Source organism: Oncorhynchus clarkii, chromosome 20, assembly GCF_045791955.1.
Source record: "Oncorhynchus clarkii lewisi isolate Uvic-CL-2024 chromosome 20, UVic_Ocla_1.0, whole genome shotgun sequence".
Lineage (NCBI taxonomy): Eukaryota > Metazoa > Chordata > Actinopteri > Salmoniformes > Salmonidae > Oncorhynchus > Oncorhynchus clarkii.
The window spans coordinates 51058997-51080030 of NC_092166.1; the positions used below are offsets into that span (position 1 = coordinate 51058997).

Genomic DNA, 21034 nt, shown 5'->3' on the forward strand with positions numbered 1-21034 from the left:
AATGTCCTTCCAGGATACCCGGGCCAGGTCGATTAGAAAGGCCTGCTCACAGAAGTGTTTTAGGGAGCGTTTGACAGTGATGAGGGGTGGTCGTTTGACTGCGGCAATGAGGCAGTGATCGCTGAGATCCTGGTTGAAGACAGCAGAGGTGTATTTGGAGGGCCAGTTGGTCAGGATGACGTCTATGAGGGTGCCCTTGTTTACAGAGTTAGGGTTGTACCTGGTGGGTTCCTTGATGATTTGAGTGAGATTGAGGGCATCTAGCTTAGATTGTAGGACTGCCGGGGTGTTAAGCATATCCCAGTTTAGGTCACCTAACAGAACAAACTCTGAAGCTAGATGGGGGGCGATCAATTCACAAATGGTGTCCAGGGCACAGCTGGGAGCTGAGGGGGCTCGGTAGCAGGCGGCAACAGTGAGAGACTTATTTCTGGAGAGAGTAATTTTCAAAATTAGTAGTTCGAACTGTTTGGGTATGGACCTGGAAAGTATGACATTACTTTGCAGGCTATCTCTGCAGTAGACTGCAACTCCTCCCCCTTTGGCAGTTCTATCTTGACGGAAAATGTTATAGTTGGGTATGGAAATCTCAGAATTTTTGGTGGCCTTCCTGAGCCAGGATTCAGACACGGCAAGGACATCAGGGTTAGCAGAGTGTGCTAGAGCAGTGAGTAAGACAAACTTAGGGAGAAGGCTTCTGGTGTTGACATGCATGAAACCAAGGCTTTTTCGATCACAGAAGTCAACAAATGAGGGTGCCTGGGGACATGCAGGGCCTGGGTTTACCTCCACATCACCCGCGGAACAGAGAAGGAGTAGTATGAGGGTGCGGCTGAAGGCTATCAAAACTGGTCGCCTAGGGCGTTGGGGACAGAGAATAAGAGGAGCAGGTTTCTGGGCATGGTAGAATATATTCAGGGCATAATGCGCAAACAGGGGTATGGTGGGGTGCGGGTACAGCGGAGGTAAGCCCAGGCACTGGGTGATGATGAGAGAGGTTGTATCATCTCTGGACATGCTGGTTGTAATGGGTGAGGTCACCGCATGTGTGGGGGGTGGGACAAAGGAGGTATCAGGGGTATAAAGAGTGGAACTAGGGGCTCCATTGTAAACTAAAACAATGATAACTAACCTGCACAACAGTATACAGGGCATATTGACATTTGAGAGAGACATACAGCGAGGCATACAGTAATCACAGGTGTTGAATTGGGAGAGCTAGCTAAAACAGTAGGTGAGACAACAACAGCTAATCAGCTAGCACAACAACAGCAGGTAGAATGGCGATTGATTAGGCAGAGAGGGTCGGATTAACTACACACAGAGCCTAAGTGCGGCTGGGGCCGACAGATAAAACATAAACAAGCAGAATGGATTACCGTGATTAATGGACAGTCCAGCATGCATCAGCTATGTAGCCAAGTGATCAGTGTCCAGGGGGCAGCGGTGGATGGGGCAGGGAAGCTGGACTGGCGAGTGTTATCCAGGTTAGAAAACTAACAACGACTAAATAGCTTGTAGCCAGTTAGCTGGTTAGCTTCTGGAGGTTATTGAGTGTGTTCTAAAAATGTAAAGATAATAGCGGTTCCGTATCACATTGGGTGAGGCAGGTTACCGGAAGGTATAAACAAATTAAAAATCGAAAAGGGATAGAAAGTAAATATGGGTTCAGTGAGTGTTTGGGACGCGGCGATTCAGACGGTTAGCAGGCCTGTGCTAGCAAGCTAACAGTTAGTAGACGGTGCTAAACACGGTAGCAGTTAGCGGACCGGGCTAAACAAGCTAGCAGTTAGCAGGCCGAATTTGCAAGCAAGGAGATAGCAAGGGCTAGAGAGTTAGCCTTTGGGGACGTCGCGATGGGGGGAGTCTGTTTATTCCTCTTCATGCGGTGACATCGATGGACCGGTCGTGGGTCCGGATATTGTAGCCCAGGAGCTCAAAATGTTCCGTTTGCGGTGGGAATCCGGGGATGAGAAATAAAAATAATAAAATAAATAAGTCCGTTATGCTCTGGTTAGAGTCGCGTTGTTCGAACTGGCGAGAGCTTTCCGAGCTAAAGGTTAGCTGAAGACCGCTAGCAATGTTTTGCTGAAGCTGGTAGTTAGTTGGCTAGCTTCAGTTGAGGGGTTCCAGATCCGAAGTAAATATAAATACTTTAGGAAAAATAGCTACGTTGGGTGAGGCGGGTTGCAGGAGAGTATTTAGAAGAAGTTGAGGTTCAGCAAAATGTTTTAAAGATATGCGAAGAAAAAAAACGAAAACAAACGATATATACAAGGGACACGACACGACAACACGTCCTACTGCTACGCCATCTTGGATCACCCGCGTACATACTGAGGCAGCAGACTTTGTTGAGAATAACACAAATATTTATTTTCACACGTTTGGCCACGACTGTACAGTGCATTTGGAAAGTATTCAGACTCCTTCCCCTTTTCCACATTTTGTTACATTACAGCCTTATTCTAAAATGGATTTAAACATTTTTTTAAAGGCCTCAATCTACACACACAAATAATACCCCACAATGACAAAGCGAAATTCTTGCAGGAAGAGACTTGGTGGTTCCAAACTTATTCCATGTAAGAATGGAGGCCACTGTGTTCTTGGGGACCTTCAATGCTGCAGAAATGTTTTGGTACCCTTCCCCAGATCTGTTCCACGACACAATCCTGTCTTGTAGCTCTGCGAACAATTCCTTTAACCTCATGGCTTGGTTTTTGCTTTGACATGCACCGTCAACTGTGGGACCTCTCTCACCTCAACAGCCAGTAGTGCCATTCCACAGCTGGTAATTTCATGTAAGATGGTCATTTTCATTTCCCCCCCCCCATTTAATACAGTTTAGAATAATAACAAAATGTGGAAAAAGTCAAGGTCTCTGACATTGCTCGTTCTGATATTTCCTAATTTCTTAATTTTTGGGAAGACTGTGTGTGTGTTTATTTTATTGCACTGTTGGTTCTAGAAACACTCATTTCAATGTACCTGCAAATTTGTGTACACGACCAATAAACTTTGATTTGATTGAACAAAATAAATCAAATTCTGGAGCCCTAATTTGAGAGTAAAATATAGCAACAATCTTTCTTGGATGTGTCAGATTAAACAATGTATTTATTTACTTGAATCATATAATCTCATTAGCACTGTGAATTTCTTTATAAGTAATTTTTTCTACTGCGTGACAAAGTAACAATTACTGTGTGACCAAATCATGGCCTGGTGCCACCACCTGAATATGTTAGTAGCAATAGTAGAAAAATGTGTTTCACCTTTTGCACCAAGTCCCGGCAGCAGCATGGAGAGGCATAATCTGGAGAACAAATACTGGAGTCAGTGCTTAACCAACAGCTAGGTAAAATGTGCCAATAATGTGTCAAAGTGATCAAGTAAGCAGTATCTGATGAGTCATTTGGACATACCATTCACACTTTTTGAGCAAATTAGGCTCTGTGGTTCCTTGGGTTCAATATTCGTCGGGGCAGCATAATCTGAAAATACATAAGATTTACAGCTCATCTAAAAGGTTTAATGTGCAATATTTAATTAGAAGATACTACAAACACAATGAGCAAGATGCAAAAAACAAAACAAATGGTTACATTGCCCAAGACATCGCCACAGTGTGGTGATCCTGGAGCAGTCTAGGGGTTAAGTGCCTTGCTGAAGAGCACAACAGCAGGAAATGCCATCTATGATACCTAGAATAGCACCAGATTTTCCTGTCACACATGGGATTCGAACTGGAAACCGTCCAGTTGTAGGCCTTTCTAACCTCTAGGCTCCCTGCCACACACTACAATATCCCTTTGATACTGTCTATTAGTACCATAAGAACACGGATATCTGAACTGACACACCAGTTACTGGAGCTGTGGCCGGCGTGACTGGAGCTGTGGCCGGAGTGACTGGAGCTGTGGCCGGCGTGACTGGAGCTGTGGCCGGCGTGACTGGAGCTGTGGCGATGATGGGGGTCTTGGTCTGGCCTGGCTCCTGTCTGCGGGTCTTGGCGATGCCAGTTTGTGTGCTCTGCAGCCCCTCTAGGATCATAGTGTTGAGGTGGCCCCCGCCTCGCTCTATTTGCAGGGTGACTGACAGCAGGTTGGAGTTGCCATCGAAGTCCTGGACAGAGGCCAGCACGCCGTCACTCAGCAGGGCACTGAAAAGCTCCAGGACCTCTACGGGCCACACTGACGGAAAATGCTCCTTACCTACAGCAGGGCCAGGGCCAAACAGACAGACAACATGACACAGACTGACAGGTATCATCTCAGAGCACTTGTTAAATACAGGGATGAAGACTCAGAAACATGACGAATCAGTCACACAGGCAGTTGACAGGAAGACACAAGTCATAGATCATACCCCTCTTTATCTACAGAAAATGAGTGCCACAGAAACTAGACAGACCAGTCACACAGACATAGATCACATCTCAAAGTGCTCCTACAGGCCCAGACAGACACAACGGGACAAGATCACAGCTACAGGGCTAGGCGTTAACTTCAGACTGTGCAGTTGACTTCTGCCTTGTGTGGCCCCTCTTACCTGTGAGGGCACAGCGGGCAATCTGGAAAGGGAGCTCCAGGAACTTTGTGGGGATGGGCAGAATGCTGGCGAAGGGGAGCTTCTCGGAGTTGCCGTAGTCAGCATAGATAACACTGGCCTCAGTCTCTGTGGTCTCCAGGAACACGGCTCTGTACCAATTCTTATCACCTGCGGGGTGAAACAACATTAGCTCTCCTCATCTAGAGGAATGTGGTCTACATGTACAGCGCCACTGAGATTGTGTACAAAAATTAGGGATTGAGCCATCTGTTGACAGGTGATGGACAAGAGATGACTGTCCATAAAAAAACTCACAATATGTTTGCCTTTGTACCGTATGCAGCTCATCCAAAAATAGTTGACTTGAACAACTTTTGAAGGACAAAAAGAGAATGAATTCATATTCGATTTCATCCATGTTCATGTGGCTATAGTCAAAAGGAATGGATAGTCCATATTTCATACAATCAGGTCAGTACTTCCACACACTAATGGCCATTGTTTTCAGGCTGGTTGTATTGGTGCTAGCTAGGTACCGAGCTAAAAGCTAGCTACCCCAGAAGTCCAACAAATGATGCTTTATTACAAACGCGGTATTGTAAACACATCGTTCGTGGCCAGGGTTTGCTTGTTTGCAGACTTTTTTTGCACAGTGACGCTATTATTGTGTAACCCCGGTAGGGCAACATCTGAAAAATAGCGCACTTGGTAGTGTATAACGGTGCTCGACCAGTCGGCGAAAGCCAACATCATTCACGACAGAGAACGGTTGATTGTCAAGGGCAATAAATTCCATTATCTTGGCTTTAATGGATTTCGCCTTTGAGTTGTTTCGCTGAAATTGTCTTCCTCTTACAAATGACTGCTCGACTTGTTGACTGCTCGATCCACACAACAGACATTGTGGGCTAGGTTAGGAATGCTGTGTTGCACGTGTAGCGCAAAATTTTACGTGGCGTCCTTATGTCATGTACCTACGTTAAATAGGTATGCACGGTAGCTTTAACATCGGTTTTTAAAAATCAGCATTAAACTAGACATCAGCCGATACCGATGTTGGCATTTTGAGCTAATATCGGACGATTCTCGATATGTTCACCGATATATCGTGCATCCCTACTTTACATGTGTTTATATACTGAACAAAAAATATAAATGCAACATGTAAAGTGATGGTCCCATGTTCCATGACCAGAAATGAACCTTTCATCAGGACAAAAACCTAAAACATAAGGCCAAACATACGCAAGAATTGCTGACCAAGACAAGATTGAATGTTCCTGAGAGGCCCAGTTACAGTTGACTTAAATCGGCATGAAAATCTACAGCAACACTTAAAGGGCTGTCTAGCAATGATCAACAACCAACTTGACAGAGCTTGCAGAATTTTACAAGGAATAATATGCTAATATTGTACAATCCAGGCGTGCAAAGCTCTTAGAAACCCAGAAAAACCTACCGCTATAATCACTGCCAAAAGTGATTCTAACATACACTCAGGGGTGTGAATACTTACAGTGGACACACTTACTCATTCAAGGGTTATTCTTTTTTTTGGTTTTTTTTTAAACTATTTTCTACATTGTAGAATAATAGTGAAGACATCAAAACTATGAAATAACACATATGGAATCATGTAGTAACCAAAATATATTTGATATTCTTCAAAGTAGTCACCCTTTACAGCTTTGCACACTCTTGGCCATCTCCCAACCAGCTTCATGAGGTAGTCACCTTGAATGCATTGTTAAAAGTTAATTTCTTAATTTCTTTCCTTCTTAATGCGTTTGAGCCAGTTGTGTGTGACAAGGTAGGGCTGGTATACCGAAGGTAGCCCTATTTGGCAAAGTCCATATTTATCTTGGCCAGGTCGCAATTGTAAATGAGAACTTGTTCTCAACTTGCCTACCTGGTTAAATAAAGGTGAAATAAATAAATAAATAAATAAATATTATGGCAAGGAACAGCTCAAGCAAGCAAAGCGAAACGACAGTCCATCATTACTTTAAGACATGGTCAGTCAATCCGGAACATTTCAAGTTTGTACATTTTCAACTTTGTAAGTTCCATCAAGTGCAGTTGCAAAACAACATTAAGCACTATGATGAAACTGGCTCTCATGAGGACAGCCACAGGAATGGAAGACCCAGAGTTACCTCTGCTGCAGAGGATAAGTTCATTAGAGTTAACTGCAGCTCAGATTGCAAGCCAAATAAATGCTTCAGAGTTCAAGTAACAGCACATCAACTGTTCAGAGGAGATCGCGTGAATCAGGCCTTTATGTTCGAATTGCTGCAAAGAAACCACTACTAAAGGACACCAAGAAAAGGAGACTTGCTTGGACCAAGAAACACGAGCAATGGACAGACCGGTGGAAATCTGTCCTTTGATCTGGAGTCCAAATGTGAGATTTTTGGTACCAACCGTGGTGTCATTGTGAGACGCAGAGTAGGAGAATGGATGATCTCTGTGGTGTTATGGTGTGTGGGTGCTTAGCTGGTGACGGTGTCTGATATACACTGCTCAAAAAAATAAAGGGAACACTAAAATAACACATCCTAGATCTGAATGAATACTTATTAAATACTTTTTTCTTTACATAGTGTAATGTGCTGACAAGAAAATCCCCAAAATGATCAATGGAAATCAAATTTATCATCAACCCATGGAGGTCTGGATTTGGAGTCACACTCAAAATTAAAGTGGAAAACCACACTACAGGCTGATCCAACTTTGATGTAATGTCCTTAAAACAAGTCAAAATGAGGCTCAGTAGCGTGTGTGGCCTCCACGTGCCTGTATGACCTGCCTACAATGCCTGGGCATGCATCTGATGAGGTGACGGATGGTCTCCTGAGGGATCTCTTCCCAGACCTGGACTAAAGCATCCGCCAACTCCTGGACAGTCTGTTGGTGGATGGAGCGAGACATGATGTCCCAGATGTGCTCAATTGGATTCAGGTCTGGGGAACAGGCGGGCCCAGTCCATAGCATCAATGCCTTCCTCTTGCAGGAACTGCTGACACACTCCAGCCACATGAGGTCTGGCATTGTCTTGCATTAGGAGGAAACCAGGGCCAACCGCACCAGCATATGGTCTCACAAGGGGTCTGAGGATCTCATCTCGGTACCTAATGGCTACCTCTGGCGAGCACATGGAGGGCTGTGCGGCCCCCCAAAGAAATGCCACCCCACACCATGACTGACCCACCGCCAAACCGGTCATGCTGGAGGATGTTGCAGGCAGCAGAACGTTCTCCACTGCGTCTCCAGACTGTCACGTCTGTCACATGTGCTCAGTGTGAACCTGCTTTAATCTGTGAAGAGCACAGGACGCCAGTGGCGAATTTGCCAATCTTAGTGTTCTCTGGCAAATGCCAAACGTCCTGCACGGTGTTGGGCTTTAAGCACAACCCCCACCTGTGGACGTCATACCACCCTCATGGAGTCTGTTTCTGACCGTTTGAGCAGACACATGCACATTTGTGGCCTGCTGGAGGTCATTTTGCAGGGCTCTGGCAGTGCTCCTCCTGCTTCTCCTTGCACAAAGGTGGAGGTAGCGGTCCTGCTGCTGGGTTGTTGCCCTCCTACGGCCTCCTCCACGTCTCCTGATGTACTGGCCTGTCTCCTGGTAGCGCCTCCATGCTCTGGACACTACGCTGACAGACACAGCAAACCTTCTTGCCACAGCTCGCATTGATGTGCAATCCTGGATGAGCTGCACTACCTGAGCCACTTGTGTGGGTTGTAGACGCCGTCTCATGCTACCACTAGAGTGAAAGCACCGCTGGCATTCAAAAGTGACCAAAACATCAGCCAGGAAAGCATAGGAACTGAGAAGTGGTCTGTGGTCACCACCTGCAGAACCACTCCTCTTTATTGGGGGTGTCTTGCTAATTGCCTATAATTTCCACCTGTTGTCTATTCCATTTGCACAACAGCATGTGGAATTTATTGTCAATCAGCGTTGCTTTTTAAGTGGACAGTTTGATTTCACAGAAGTGTGATTGACCTGGAGTTACATTGTGTTGTTTAAGTGTTCTCTTTATTTTTTTGAGCAGTGTATATAGAATTCAAAGAACACTTAACCAGCATGGCTACCACAGCATTCTGCAGCGATATGCCATCCCATCTGGTTTGTGCTTAGTGGGACTATCATTTATTTTTCAAAAGGACAATGACCCAACACACCTCCAGATCGTGTAAGGGCTATTTGGCCAAGAAGGAGAGTGATGGAGTGCTGCATCAGATGACCTGGCCACCACAATACCCAACCTGGTTTGGGATGAGTTGGACTGCAGAGTGAAGGAAAAGCAGCCAACAAGTATTCAGCATGTGGGAAATCCTTCAAGACTGTTGGAAAAGCATTCCTCATGAAGATGGTTGAGGTCGGGTTTGCAAAGCTGTCAAGGCAAATCAAATCAAATTTTATTGGTCACATACACGTGATAAGCAGATGTTATTGCAGTGAAATGCTTGTGCTTCTAGCGCCGACAGTGCAGCAATATCTAACAAATTACACAACATATACCCAATACACACAAATCTAAGTAGGAATGAATTAAGACTGTACACATATGGACGAGTGATGTCAGAGCGGAACGGACTAAGATACCGTAGAATAGTATAGAATACAGTAAATACATGATGAGTAATGCCAGATACGTAAACATCATTAAAGTGACTAGTGTTCCATTCCTTAAAGTGGTCAGTGATTTCAAGTCTATGCTTATAGGCAGCAGCCTCTAATGTGCTAGTAATGGCTATTTAACAGTCTGATGGCCTTGAGGTAAAAGCTGTTTTTCAGTCTCTCGGTCCCTGCTTTGCTGCACCTGTACTGACCTCGCCTTCTGGATGATAACAGGGTGAACAGGCAGTGGTTCGGGGGGTTGTTGTCCTTGATGTTCATTTTGGCCTTCCTGTGAAATCGGGTGCTGTAGGTGTCCTGGAGGGCAGGTAGTTTGCCCCAGGTGAAGCGTTGTGCAGACCTCACTACCCTCTGGAGAGCCTTACGGTTGTGGGCGAAGCGGTTGCCGTACCAGGCGTTGATACAGCCCGACAGGATACTCTCGATTGTGCAGCTGTAAACGTTTGAGTGTTTTTGATGACAAGCCAAACTTGTTCAGCCTCCTGAGGTTGAAGAGACACTGTTGCGCCTTCTTCGCCACCCTGTCTGTGTGAGTGGACCATTTTAGTTGGTCCGTGATGTGGTCTTTCCACCTTCTCCACTACTGTCCTGTCGATGTGGATAGGGGGGTGCTCCCTCTGCTGTTTCCTGAAATCTACAATCATCTCCTTTGTTTTGTTGATGTTGAGTGTGAAGTTATTTTCCTGACACCACACTGCGAGGGCCCTCACCTCTTCCCTGTAGGCCGTCTCGTCGTTGTTGGTAATCAAGCCTACAACTGTAGTGTCGTCTGCAAACTTGATGATTGAGTTGGAGGCGTGCATGGCCACGCAGTCATGGGTGAACAGGGAGTACAGGAGAGGGCTGAGAACGCACCCTTGTGGGGCCCCAGTGTTGAGGATCAGCGGGGTGGAGATGTTTCCTACCCTCACCACCTGGGGGCGTCCCCTCAGAAAGTCCAGGACCCAGGGTCTTGAGCTTAATGACGAGTTTGGAGGGAACTATGGTGTTAAATGCTGATCCTTAACTAGTGCTCTCAAAGCACTTCATGATGACGGAAGTGAGTGCTACGGGGCGATAGTTGTTTAGCTCATTTACCTTAGCTTTCTTGGGAACAGGAACGATGGTGGCCATCTTGAAGCATGTGGAAACAGCAGAATGGGATAGGGATTGATTGAATATGTCAGTAAACACACCAGCCAGCTGGTCTGCGCATGCTCTGAGGACGCAGCTAGGGATGCCGTCTGGGCCGGCAGCCTTGCGAGGGTTAACACGTTTAAATGCTTTACTCACATTGGCTGCAATGAAGGAGAGCCTGCAGGTTTTGTAGCGGGCCCTGTCGGAAGCACTGTATTGTTCTCAAAGCGAGCAAAGAAGTTGTTTAGTTTGTCTGGGATTAAGACATCGTGGCGTTGAAACGTTAGGTCAAATCTGATCATAAAGTGAATAGACGGCCATATTGCCAAATCCTGAGCAGCGTGAAAAAATGGCAGTCCGTTCACTTTACGATTAGATTTCACCTAACGTTTAAAAAAATTAGTGCTATTGAGTTAATGAGGTTATTTTATAGTGCCCTTGAAATGGGAAATATCTGATTGTTGTTGAAGCACTGCATGTGTATGCATTGTGTGAGGCACTGAATGGGTGTGTATTTTAGCAGTGAGAGTGCATGTGTGTGTGTGCGCAAAGTCCTGTCCACAAGGTGATGAAAGTATGTGTGTGTGTGTGTGTGTGTGTGGGGGGGGGGGGGGGTGACGACTCCTCACCTGAAAACTGGGCACAGCATGCAGCTCCTGGAATGGGTTTGCACCGACTAGGCAAGGCCTTGGTGGTGCAGTATACAGCCAAGTCCATCATCACACTCTGCAGTCTCTCCACATACACTAGACCACACACATACATAAATTAGTGTTCATACCGTATACACAGAACATTTGTGGGTGAGTCTGGTGTAATTGTACACCTGTAAGAATTGACATGGATTTCTGTAGACACAAAGAACGAGAGAAGTGAGAGAAAGAGTCCTCACCATGGCTGGGGTTGAAAAGGTAGAATAGACTGGGGCTGACAACGGCTGCTATGCAAGGCTGGAAGGTCTCATTGCGAGGCAGCTCCACCGTTCTCCAGTCCAGAGGGAATTTGTCTGCTGAGGTAGATATCGTTCATCTGATTAGCATTACTAGCGTTAGCATTGATTGACTAATGGTTTCCTTGACTGATGTCCTTAAATACAATTATTTCCATAGCTCACAAGTCACCCCTCCACCCCACACATATGCATTAGGGCTGACCCCAATTAGTCGACTGGTCAATTGTTTGGTTGTTGGTCGACCAGACACAAAAATATGTAAACTAATCCATAGCGGAGGCCTAGACTAAAATCCAATTTATGCTTGATGGAAAATTGTGGCCGAAGGCTCCATATGTGACACAATTGCAGAGCCTCCAGAGACATGCACGGGACAAATCAATCGCAGTACCGCATCGCAATTCACTTCCCAAATTTTGTAGCAATGGGTAAGGCTCTGTGTAACGCCGGATTGACATGATTGGTTGATGGTAGGTGAGGGTGGTACATCCTGTAGAAAACAAACTTACTTCCTTGCCAACAGCTCTGCACTGCTCCACGAAGCTCAAGAAATATGAATGCCCTGACTTCCGCTGAGGCCGTATCACCGTAGATGCTGCATGGACAACGCAGACGTCGGCTTAACCATGCGCCCAGATGCACAATGTAATTCTCTCTATCCAGACTGCTCTCTTTCGACAATGTGCATATGTGGGAACTCCATCATGATTGTTGGAAAAGCATTCCAGGTGAAGCTGGTTGAGAGAATGCCAAGAGTGTGCAAAGCTGTCACGAGGCAATGGGTGGTTACTTTGAAGAATTTCAAATGTAAAATATATTTTGATTCATTTTAACACTTTTTGGATTACTACATTATTTCATAGTTTTGATGTCTTCACTATTATTCTACAATGTAGAAAACAGTAAAAAGAATGAAAAACCCTTGAATGTGTTCTAAATCTTTTGACCGATAGTGTATTTAAAAAATCTTCCCAGCCCTCTCCCTTTCGATAACCACTCAGCGTGAAATGGGAAAGATATCAAGTGGAAATGACAAAATAGGTCTACCTGATTACTTCTTATCAGTGCTGGACATGGACTGAAATAGGTTCCGGTACTCATTTTGGGTGCTGGTACGGTCTATATTTAGGTTCAGGAGTGCCACAAAGTTTTCAGTTAATATTCTAAGAGGAACAAGAGCTAAAGCATTATAAAGCTCCGGTGCGCTCCTGCCCAAGTTAGGCATGGCTTCTTATCCCTAGCACAAATAGCCTACAACTGTGTCTGTCCTGGCTCAAATCAAAATCTAATTTTATTTGTCACATACACATGGTTAGCAGATGTTAATGCGAGTGTAGCGAAATGCTTGTGCTTCTAGTTCCGACAATGCAGTAATAACCAACAAGTAATCTAGCTAACAATTCCAAAACTACTACCTTATAGGCACAAGTGTAAGGGGATAAAGAATATGTACATAAAGATATATGAATGAGTGATGGTACAGAGCGGCATAGGCAAGATACGGTAGATGGTATTGAGTACAGTATATACATATGAGATGAGTATGTAAACAAAGTGGCATAGTTTAAAGTGGCTAGTGATACATGTATTACATAAAGATGCAGTAGATGATATAGAGTACAGTATATACGTAGACATATGAGATGAATAATGTAGGGTATGTAAACATTATATTAGGTAGCATTGATTAAAGTGACTAGTGATATATTTTACATCATTTCCCATCAATTCCCATTATTAAAGTGGCTGGAGTTGAGTCAGTGTGTTGGCAGCAGCCACTCAATGTTAGTGGTGGCTGTTTAACAGTCTGATGGCCTTGAGATATAAGCTGTTTTTCAGTCTCTCTGTCCCAGCTTTGATGCACCTGTACTGACCTCGCCTTCTGGATGATAGCGGGGTGAACAGGCAGTGGCTCGGGTGGTTGTTGTCCTTGATGATCTTTATGGCCTTCCTGTGACATCGGGTGGTGTAGGTGTCCTGGAGGGCAGGTAGTTTGCCCCCGGTGATGCTTTGTGCAGACCTCACTACCCTCTGGAGAGCCTTACGGTTGTGGGCGGAGCAGTTGCCGTACCAGGCGGTGATACAGCCCGACAGGATGCTCTCGATTGTGTATCTGTAGAAGTTTGTGAGTGCTTTTGGTGACAAGCCGAATTTCTTCAGCCTCCTGAGGTTGAAGAGGCGCTGCTGCGCCTTCTTCACGATGCTGTCTGTGTGGGTGGACCAATTCAGTTTGTCTGTGATGTGTACGCCGAGGAACTCAAAACTTACTACCCTTTCCACTACTGTTCCATCGATGTGGATAGGGGGTGTTCCCTCTGCTGTTTCCTGAAGTCCACAATCATCTCCTTAGTTTTGTTGATGTTGAGTGTGAGGTTATTTCCCTGACACCACACTCCGAGGGCCCTCACCTCCTCCCTGTAGGCCGTCTCGTCGTTGTTGGTAATCAAGCCTACCACTGTTGTGTCGTCCGCAAACTTGATGATTGAGTTGGAGGCGTGCGTGTCTGGCCGTACCCAAGTTAATAGTTGATACAAGGTTTCAAGTTTGTTGCAGACAGGCCCATGTGTAGCCAATGTGATTTATAGGATAAATATATATTTTTTTAAAAATGGGCTATATGTAGGCTATTACATAGTTGGCAATGGAAGTTACTTTTTAGGTTTGTACAATTTTTTATTTAGATTGGGATAGAATTTTGATTAACCACATGACAATGGTTGAGATATGAAGACGGTGGTTTCATGAAAATGTGCCTATGAAAATCAGAACTGGCACACAAATCATTTCGGTAGATATGGTAAGATAAATTAACATTCCACTTGAGAAAAGTTGCAGACTCTTACCGGCAACTTAATGAAAGTAATGGCGGAATCTGCGAAAGCCAGCATGAGCGGGAGAATAGTTGGATCAGGTAAAATAAAACAAATATTCTGGTTATCTAGATCTCTGGCGCCCTTGAGGCATTGGTCTTATTTCATCAAACCGTAAGTTCAATGCATATAGTTGATTTTTATTAAAACACACTATATGAAAAAATACAAATTTAAAAATGTTCACCAATCAATTGGTCAAGGACAGACCTAATGTGCACAGACATTAAAATTAGGAAGTCACATGGAAATGTATGTTAAATTCCAGAATCAATTAAATGTCCTACTGAATGATGGCATTTTACTGTCCTGTACCGACAACCTGATAAGTGATATTTTAAAGGGATGGAACTGGGTGTCAGATTATTTTTCATGCAGTTTGTAATCCTGTGAGACTGACAATGTTGTACTAGCAATAGCTTCAATATGCGCGTAGGGAGTCAGATACTTGATAAAGTAGCTAACAAAAGGAGTTAAGGTTTGATGTAAATGTTATACAGACATTTGATGACTGACAGTCGCTGCTGGGATTTCTTTGTTACTGTGGTGAGTTTGTGGTCTATTGGTATTCAGAGGTATTTCCATTTCAACTCTCCATTTATGGTGGTAGGACCTTTGTAGGATTTTTTTCATTATGTCAGTAAGTATGAATTGGCATTGTCTTGCTGCCATCTTGTCTACACTGTCACAATCAGAAACAACTGTCCCAGTTTATTTTTTTATTTTACCTTTATTTCAGTTAAGAACTCATTTTTATTTTCAATGACTGCCTAGGAACAGTGGGTTAACTTAACTGGCTGTTCAGGGGCAGAACGACAGATCTTGGGGGTTTGAACTTGCAACCTTCCGGTTCTAGTCCAACGCTCTAACCACTAGTGAGTGCAGGTGATGGAACTTAGGACAGGGTTCATTGCTGGTGAAGAAGCCGGATATGGAGGTCCTGGGCTGGCGTGGTTACACGTGGTCTGCGGTTGGGAGGCCAGTTGGACGTACTATTAAATTCTTTAAAACAATGCAACATTAAATGCTCTCGCAACAGCTCTGGACATTCCTGCAGTCAGCTTGACAATTGCTTGCTCCCTCAAAACTTGAGACACCTGTGGCATTGTGTTTTGTGGCAAAATTGCACATCATAAAGTGTCCTTTTACTTACTGTCCCCAGCACAAGGTGCACCTGTGTAATGATCATGCTGTTTAATCAGCTTCTTGATATGCCACACCTGTCAGGTGGATGGAGTATCTTGGCAAAGGAGAAATGCTTACTAACAGGGATGTAAATACACTTTTTGTGTGTAAGGAACATTTCTGGAATCTTTTATTTCAGCTCATGAAACATGGGACCAACACCGTACATGTTGCGTTTATATTTTTGTTCAGTATAGATTCAAATGAAGTAAAGTTGTGGAGCTTGCTTTAGCTTTATAAAGTACTTTTTTGGGGTAGTGGAAGAAGTTTAAAAAGTTTGACTCTTCTATTGTTATTTTTTTTATTTCACCTTTATTTAACCAGGTAGGCCAGTTAACAACAAGTTCTCATTTACAATTGCGACCTGGCTAAGGTAAAGCCAAGCAGTGCGACAAAAACAACAGAGTTACATGGAATAAACAAGTGTACAGTCTAACACAGTAGATAAAAAAACTAAGTCTATATACAGTGTGTGCAAATGGCATGAGTTGGTAAGGCAATAAATAGGCCATAGTAGCGAAATAATTACAATTTAGCAGATTAACACTGGAGTGATAGATGAGCAGATGGTGATGTACAAGTAGTGATACTGGTGTGCAAAAGAGCAGAAAAGTAAATAAAAACCATATGGGGATGAGGTAGGTAGATTGGGTGGGCTATTTACCGATGGACTATGTACAGCTGCAGCAATCGGTTAGCTGCTCAGATAGCTGATGTTTAAAGTTGGTGAGGGAAATAAAAGTCTCCAACTTCAGCGGTATTTGCAATTCGTTCCAGTCATTGGCAGCAGAGAACTGCATGCTAAAGAATAATAACTAGGTGGTAACTTTAAATTAAATCAAATGTAAGGCTTGATTTAACTCTTTAAAAGTATGTTGGTGGTAGTGGAAGAAGATTCAAATGTTTCAGCAAAGCAGGTAATTATAGTCAAAGTTAAATTTAGTCAAATAGTTGGGTTTGATTACTTTGATAGTTTTAATAATAATTAAAGCAGTGACAGACTGTTAGATCACACTTTTCATCAGACTACACTCAAGATTACTACACTTTTATACACTCTCCTACTAAAATACCACAGTATACAAACTGTAATAACAGAAGACAAGGAGACCATTGGATCCAAGCCCACAATTGGATCCCTGCTCATCATTGGATCTAAACCCCATCAACACTGTACCAAATCCAGCACCACGTCTCATAGCTGCTGTGATTGTGGCAAAAAGTTATATCTTTGAAAGCTGACCTGCAGAGCCATGTGACTCTCGACACACCATTCCCCACCAGCAAATGCCGCTTCTGCAAAAGAACAATTCAGTCTGTAAATTGAAGGCCCATGTTTGACTGTCACAGTGGGATACCCAGCACCTGCACCGTTTGTGGCAAGACCTTAAAACACAAAATATCTGCCCATGCACATTAGGATTCACACAGGAGAAAATACATTTAGCTGTGGGGCGGCAGGGTAGCCTAGTGGTTAGAGCATTGGGCTAGTAACCGAAAGGTTGCAAGTTCAAATCCCCAAGTTCAAATCCACAGATCTGTTGTTCTGGCCCCTGAACAAGGCCTGAACAACCCACTCTTCCTAGGAAGTCATTGAAAATAAGAATTTGTTCTTAACTGAATTGCCTGGTAAAATAAAATACAAAAATATTTAGCTGTGATGACTGAGGAAAGAGCTTCAATCTCAAGGGGAACCAAACTGACTCCTACAGGAGAGATACCATTTAGCTGTGGTGACTGAGGAAAGAGCTTCAATCTCAAGAGGAACCAAACTGACTCCTACAGGAGAGATACCATTTAGCTGTAGTGACTGAGGAAAGAGCTTCAATCTCAAGGGGAACCAAACTGACTCCTACAGGAGAGATACCATTTAGCTGTGATGACTGAGGAAAGAGCTTCAATCTCAAGGGGAACCAAACTGACTCCTACAGGAGAGATACCATTTAGCTGTGGTGACTGTGTGAAAACATTTTTTAAGAATAACCTGACCAGGCCAATTCAGACAGGGGTGAAACAATTTAGCTGTTGTGACTGTGGGTAAAGCTTCAGACATAAACACACTAAACAATCATATACTGATTCTAGTGCTGAGCGATTAGTGCTTTTTGGAGGTGGGTTCGATTACGATCAATACATTTTTTAAAACATGAAATGCATTATGAAATAACGACATTAGAATAATTTACATTTAAAAAAAAGCCCAAAATAGTGAATGTTCAATTGCCAAAACATTGAAAATATTCCATTGTCTCCATCAGGTCCACATTGGGTAGACAAATAGAAAATTACTTTGTAATAATAAAATATTGCAGTTGTGTATATTACTTGGTTTTTTATTTGATTAGATATTTTTTTCCCCCTCAATCTACACACAACACCCCATAATGACAAATATTTTGCAAATGTATTAAATATATAAAATGAAATGAAATATCACATTTACAAAAGTATTCAGACTCATTACTCAGCACTTTGTTGAAGCACCTTTGTGCTTGGCACACTTGTATTTGGGGAGTTTTTTCCCCCGATCGCTCTGTTTGGCCGGGCGTCCAGCTCTAGGAATTGTCTTGGTGGTTTGAAACATCTTCAATTTAAGAATGATGGAGGCCACTGCGTTCTTGGGGACCTTCAATGTAGCAGAAATGTTTTGGTACTCATCCCCAGATCTGTGCCTCGACACAATCCTGTCTGAGCTCAACAGATAATTCCTTTGACCTCATGGCTTGGTTTTTGCTGACATGTACTGTCAACTGTGGGACCTTATATAGACAGGTGTGTGCCTTTCCAAATTACGTCCAAATCAATTGAATTTACCACAGGTGGACTCCAGTTAAGTTGTAGAAACACCAAGGATGATCAATGGAAACAGGATGCACCTGAGCTCAATTGCAAGTCGCATAGCAAACCCGCTGAATATTATGCAAATAAGGTAACTTGTTTTTTTTGCAAAAATGTCTATAAACCTGTTTTCATCTTGTCATTATAGGGTATTTATTGTGTGTGGATTGATGAGGGAAAAAATATTTTAATCAATTTTAGAATACAGCTGCAACTTAAAATGTGGGAAAAGTCTAGGGGTCTTAATACTTTGTGAAGGCACTGTACATACTTATTTTGCCATAACCTTACCAATGTTTCAGGAAAAATGATAAATTACTCCTTATCAAACCACATTTACTGAATCATGATTTACTTGTATTGATGGCAGGCGTGTTGGAATTCAAGTTGATATTTCTAAGTTGCGCTTGAATTTATTAGCAACAAATATTGTATGACGGCACGAGTAAAGACAAACAGGAGATATTTGATAAACATAAATTGTTCTTGTAAAAGTGTGTGGCACTGGCAATGTGACTGAATTAATTGGTTCAGCACTGTCATGTAAGCTCATGCTGAAATAAAATGGAGAATTGTTTGATCTGAAGGCAAGACATGGACAGACAGATGAACTGTGACATTGCAGCCAATCTTGTGCTGTTGTCCAAAAAAGTTATTTTATTACACAAGCTAGGTTTCCATCTACTTGTCGACACATTTTCAATCAAACGATACAGATTTAGTTTTGTCAACATTTAAGAAAGTCTACCGACAATTTGCTATTTCCATCAGGCTCATCATGAGTTTTTTTTATCCGACTTGTTTAAAAATGGTTGGATGGAAACATGGTTACAGTCTATTCTTGATACCGAAAATACAGTAAATCTAACTCACCAGATGCAGTTCCATCGGATCCAAATGGGATGGACACCGGCTGCCGAGCACTAGCCTTGCTCTGATTGTTTTTCTTGACCTGCTTCTCAGTGGGCGGCTCATTTTCATTGGCGGCTGCGGGTTTGGGTGGTCCCACACTAGTGGTGGTGTCTCTCTGAATGGCAGGCTTCTGCTGGGGGATTTTAGGGACAGTGGGAATGGATTTAGCATGGGCCTGGCTCTGTCCAGGGGCTTTGGCCAGCTGTTCTGAGAGTAGTGTGGTGGCCACGTTTTGACCACTGCTGTCCAGTTGAAGTCCGTAGCCTCGCTCTGTGATGAAGAGGACACGCGCCTGGAGCTGCTGGCCCACACACAGGGCCTGGAAGCGGACTATAGACTCAGCACTCCACTGGGGGCTCAGAGGCTCAACACCTACAGGGATTGGGGGAAGACTATTTTATAGTCATGACTTGCTATGTTTTTCCACATTGACATTTGCAACAGTTTCTCACCATATTCGTATGAGCAGGTTTGAAAACAATTACAATTTTATGAATGAGGATATCATGAACAAAATCCAAAAAATCCTGCAAATACACAAACATGTACATACAATCTTCTCTTTGTGCAAGACCGGGTTAAAAATGTTCTGTATTTACTTAACTGTATTAACTTTTTTTACTGCTCTAGTTGTTATTATTGCTTGGATAACTTTATAATTTACATGGTCCGCACTGCGCAGAACAGTAATAATGATCACTTTAGTATCACCGTGAATCATTGAAATGGTTGTTAGTGTCAATTAAGTCAGTAAGGTATGGGCTGCCAACTGGAGATTTGACATGAATTAAAATGTAATTCATTCACACACACAGTAATGGTTAATGTATAACACCAGTTAGTGTTATAACTTACCGGATAACGTAATAAAACATGAGATAATGTAATAACCTTTCACTTTACATTATAAGTTATGCTACCACAGGTTTTTGTTACGTTATCATGGGAGTAACAACTTGATGAATAACATTATCTTTAACTGAACATGTAGCTAATAACATAGCAAAAGCTATGTTTATGTATTACTCCGTTTGTGCCAAATCGCATCTGCTCTATGTGGGGGTTGTAACCAATAGGGTCCATCTGCGTTGTCATCTCTCAGAGCAGTCAAACCTGTGTCTCTTGTTACCTTGCTATGGGGCGGCACACGTAGCCTTGAGGTTAGAGGGGCAGGCCTTTGAATCCTGGGTCTCATGGGAAAAATCTGGTGGATGTGAATCGGCAAGTGGAGGGTTGCTGGTATCTAATTCTAGATTTAATCTCCTGCCGTTGTGCTCTCGAGCAAGGTACAAGCACAAAATGGTTTCAATAAGTCATCTTTATCTCAGGGGAGTGTAAAACAAGGTTCCTCAACATGCAGGTGAGGTTCAAACCTTTGACCACCCCCTCCTAGCGGACACCCATCCGGGCACAGACTGGATTAAAAAAAAAAAAAAAATCTCTTTCCACTAGACCGGTTTCAGTGTGCGCTTGTGAGTTTCTATTTATGAGCATTCAGTTACTTTTGGGTGTGTGTGTATGATTGTGCACATTTCAATGTGTGCTTGCGAGTGTGTTTATATAGAAGTATTCCAGGAAGATGTGCATGAGTTTGTGTTTGTAACTAGCAGTATATGCATCAAATTGAAAGTAGTAATACATAAAAACATTCATCAAAAAAGTTGTTAATCACCTGATAACATTAGAAACCACGGATAATGTAATAACTTATTACATTAAAAACCTGTAAAGTTTGACAATGTAGAAAAGTTACTACTTTAACCGTCACACAAACACACCTGCTAGCCAGCAGCGGATAGCCAGGAAGTGGTGTTTGAGGAGCTCGGGGGTGATCGCTCTGAGGTGGGCTGGTTCGACATCACTGGTGTTGCCATAGTCCACAAAATACACCCGGGCTTTACTGCCAGCCCACACACCCTGCACCATACCACGGTACCATGCCCCATCACCTGTGGAGGG

General features: G+C 43.3%; 1 protein-coding gene across 1 annotated transcript in view; it reads right to left on the reverse strand.

Moving 5' to 3' along the window:
* The window catches only part of LOC139377479 (tudor domain containing 1), an 86128-nt gene that overhangs the window by 6333 nt on the left and 58761 nt on the right, over positions 1–21034 (reverse strand). Inside the window, exons 18-25 of the mRNA XM_071120509.1 lie at positions 20854–21024; positions 19037–19447; positions 11211–11327; positions 10948–11064; positions 4555–4722; positions 3867–4217; positions 3429–3497; positions 3279–3319 (exon numbers count right to left, since the gene is read on the reverse strand). Of these exons, the coding sequence (XP_070976610.1) occupies positions 3279–3319; positions 3429–3497; positions 3867–4217; positions 4555–4722; positions 10948–11064; positions 11211–11327; positions 19037–19447; positions 20854–21024 (1445 nt within the window). The remainder of the gene's footprint in view (positions 1–3278; positions 3320–3428; positions 3498–3866; positions 4218–4554; positions 4723–10947; positions 11065–11210; positions 11328–19036; positions 19448–20853; positions 21025–21034) is intronic.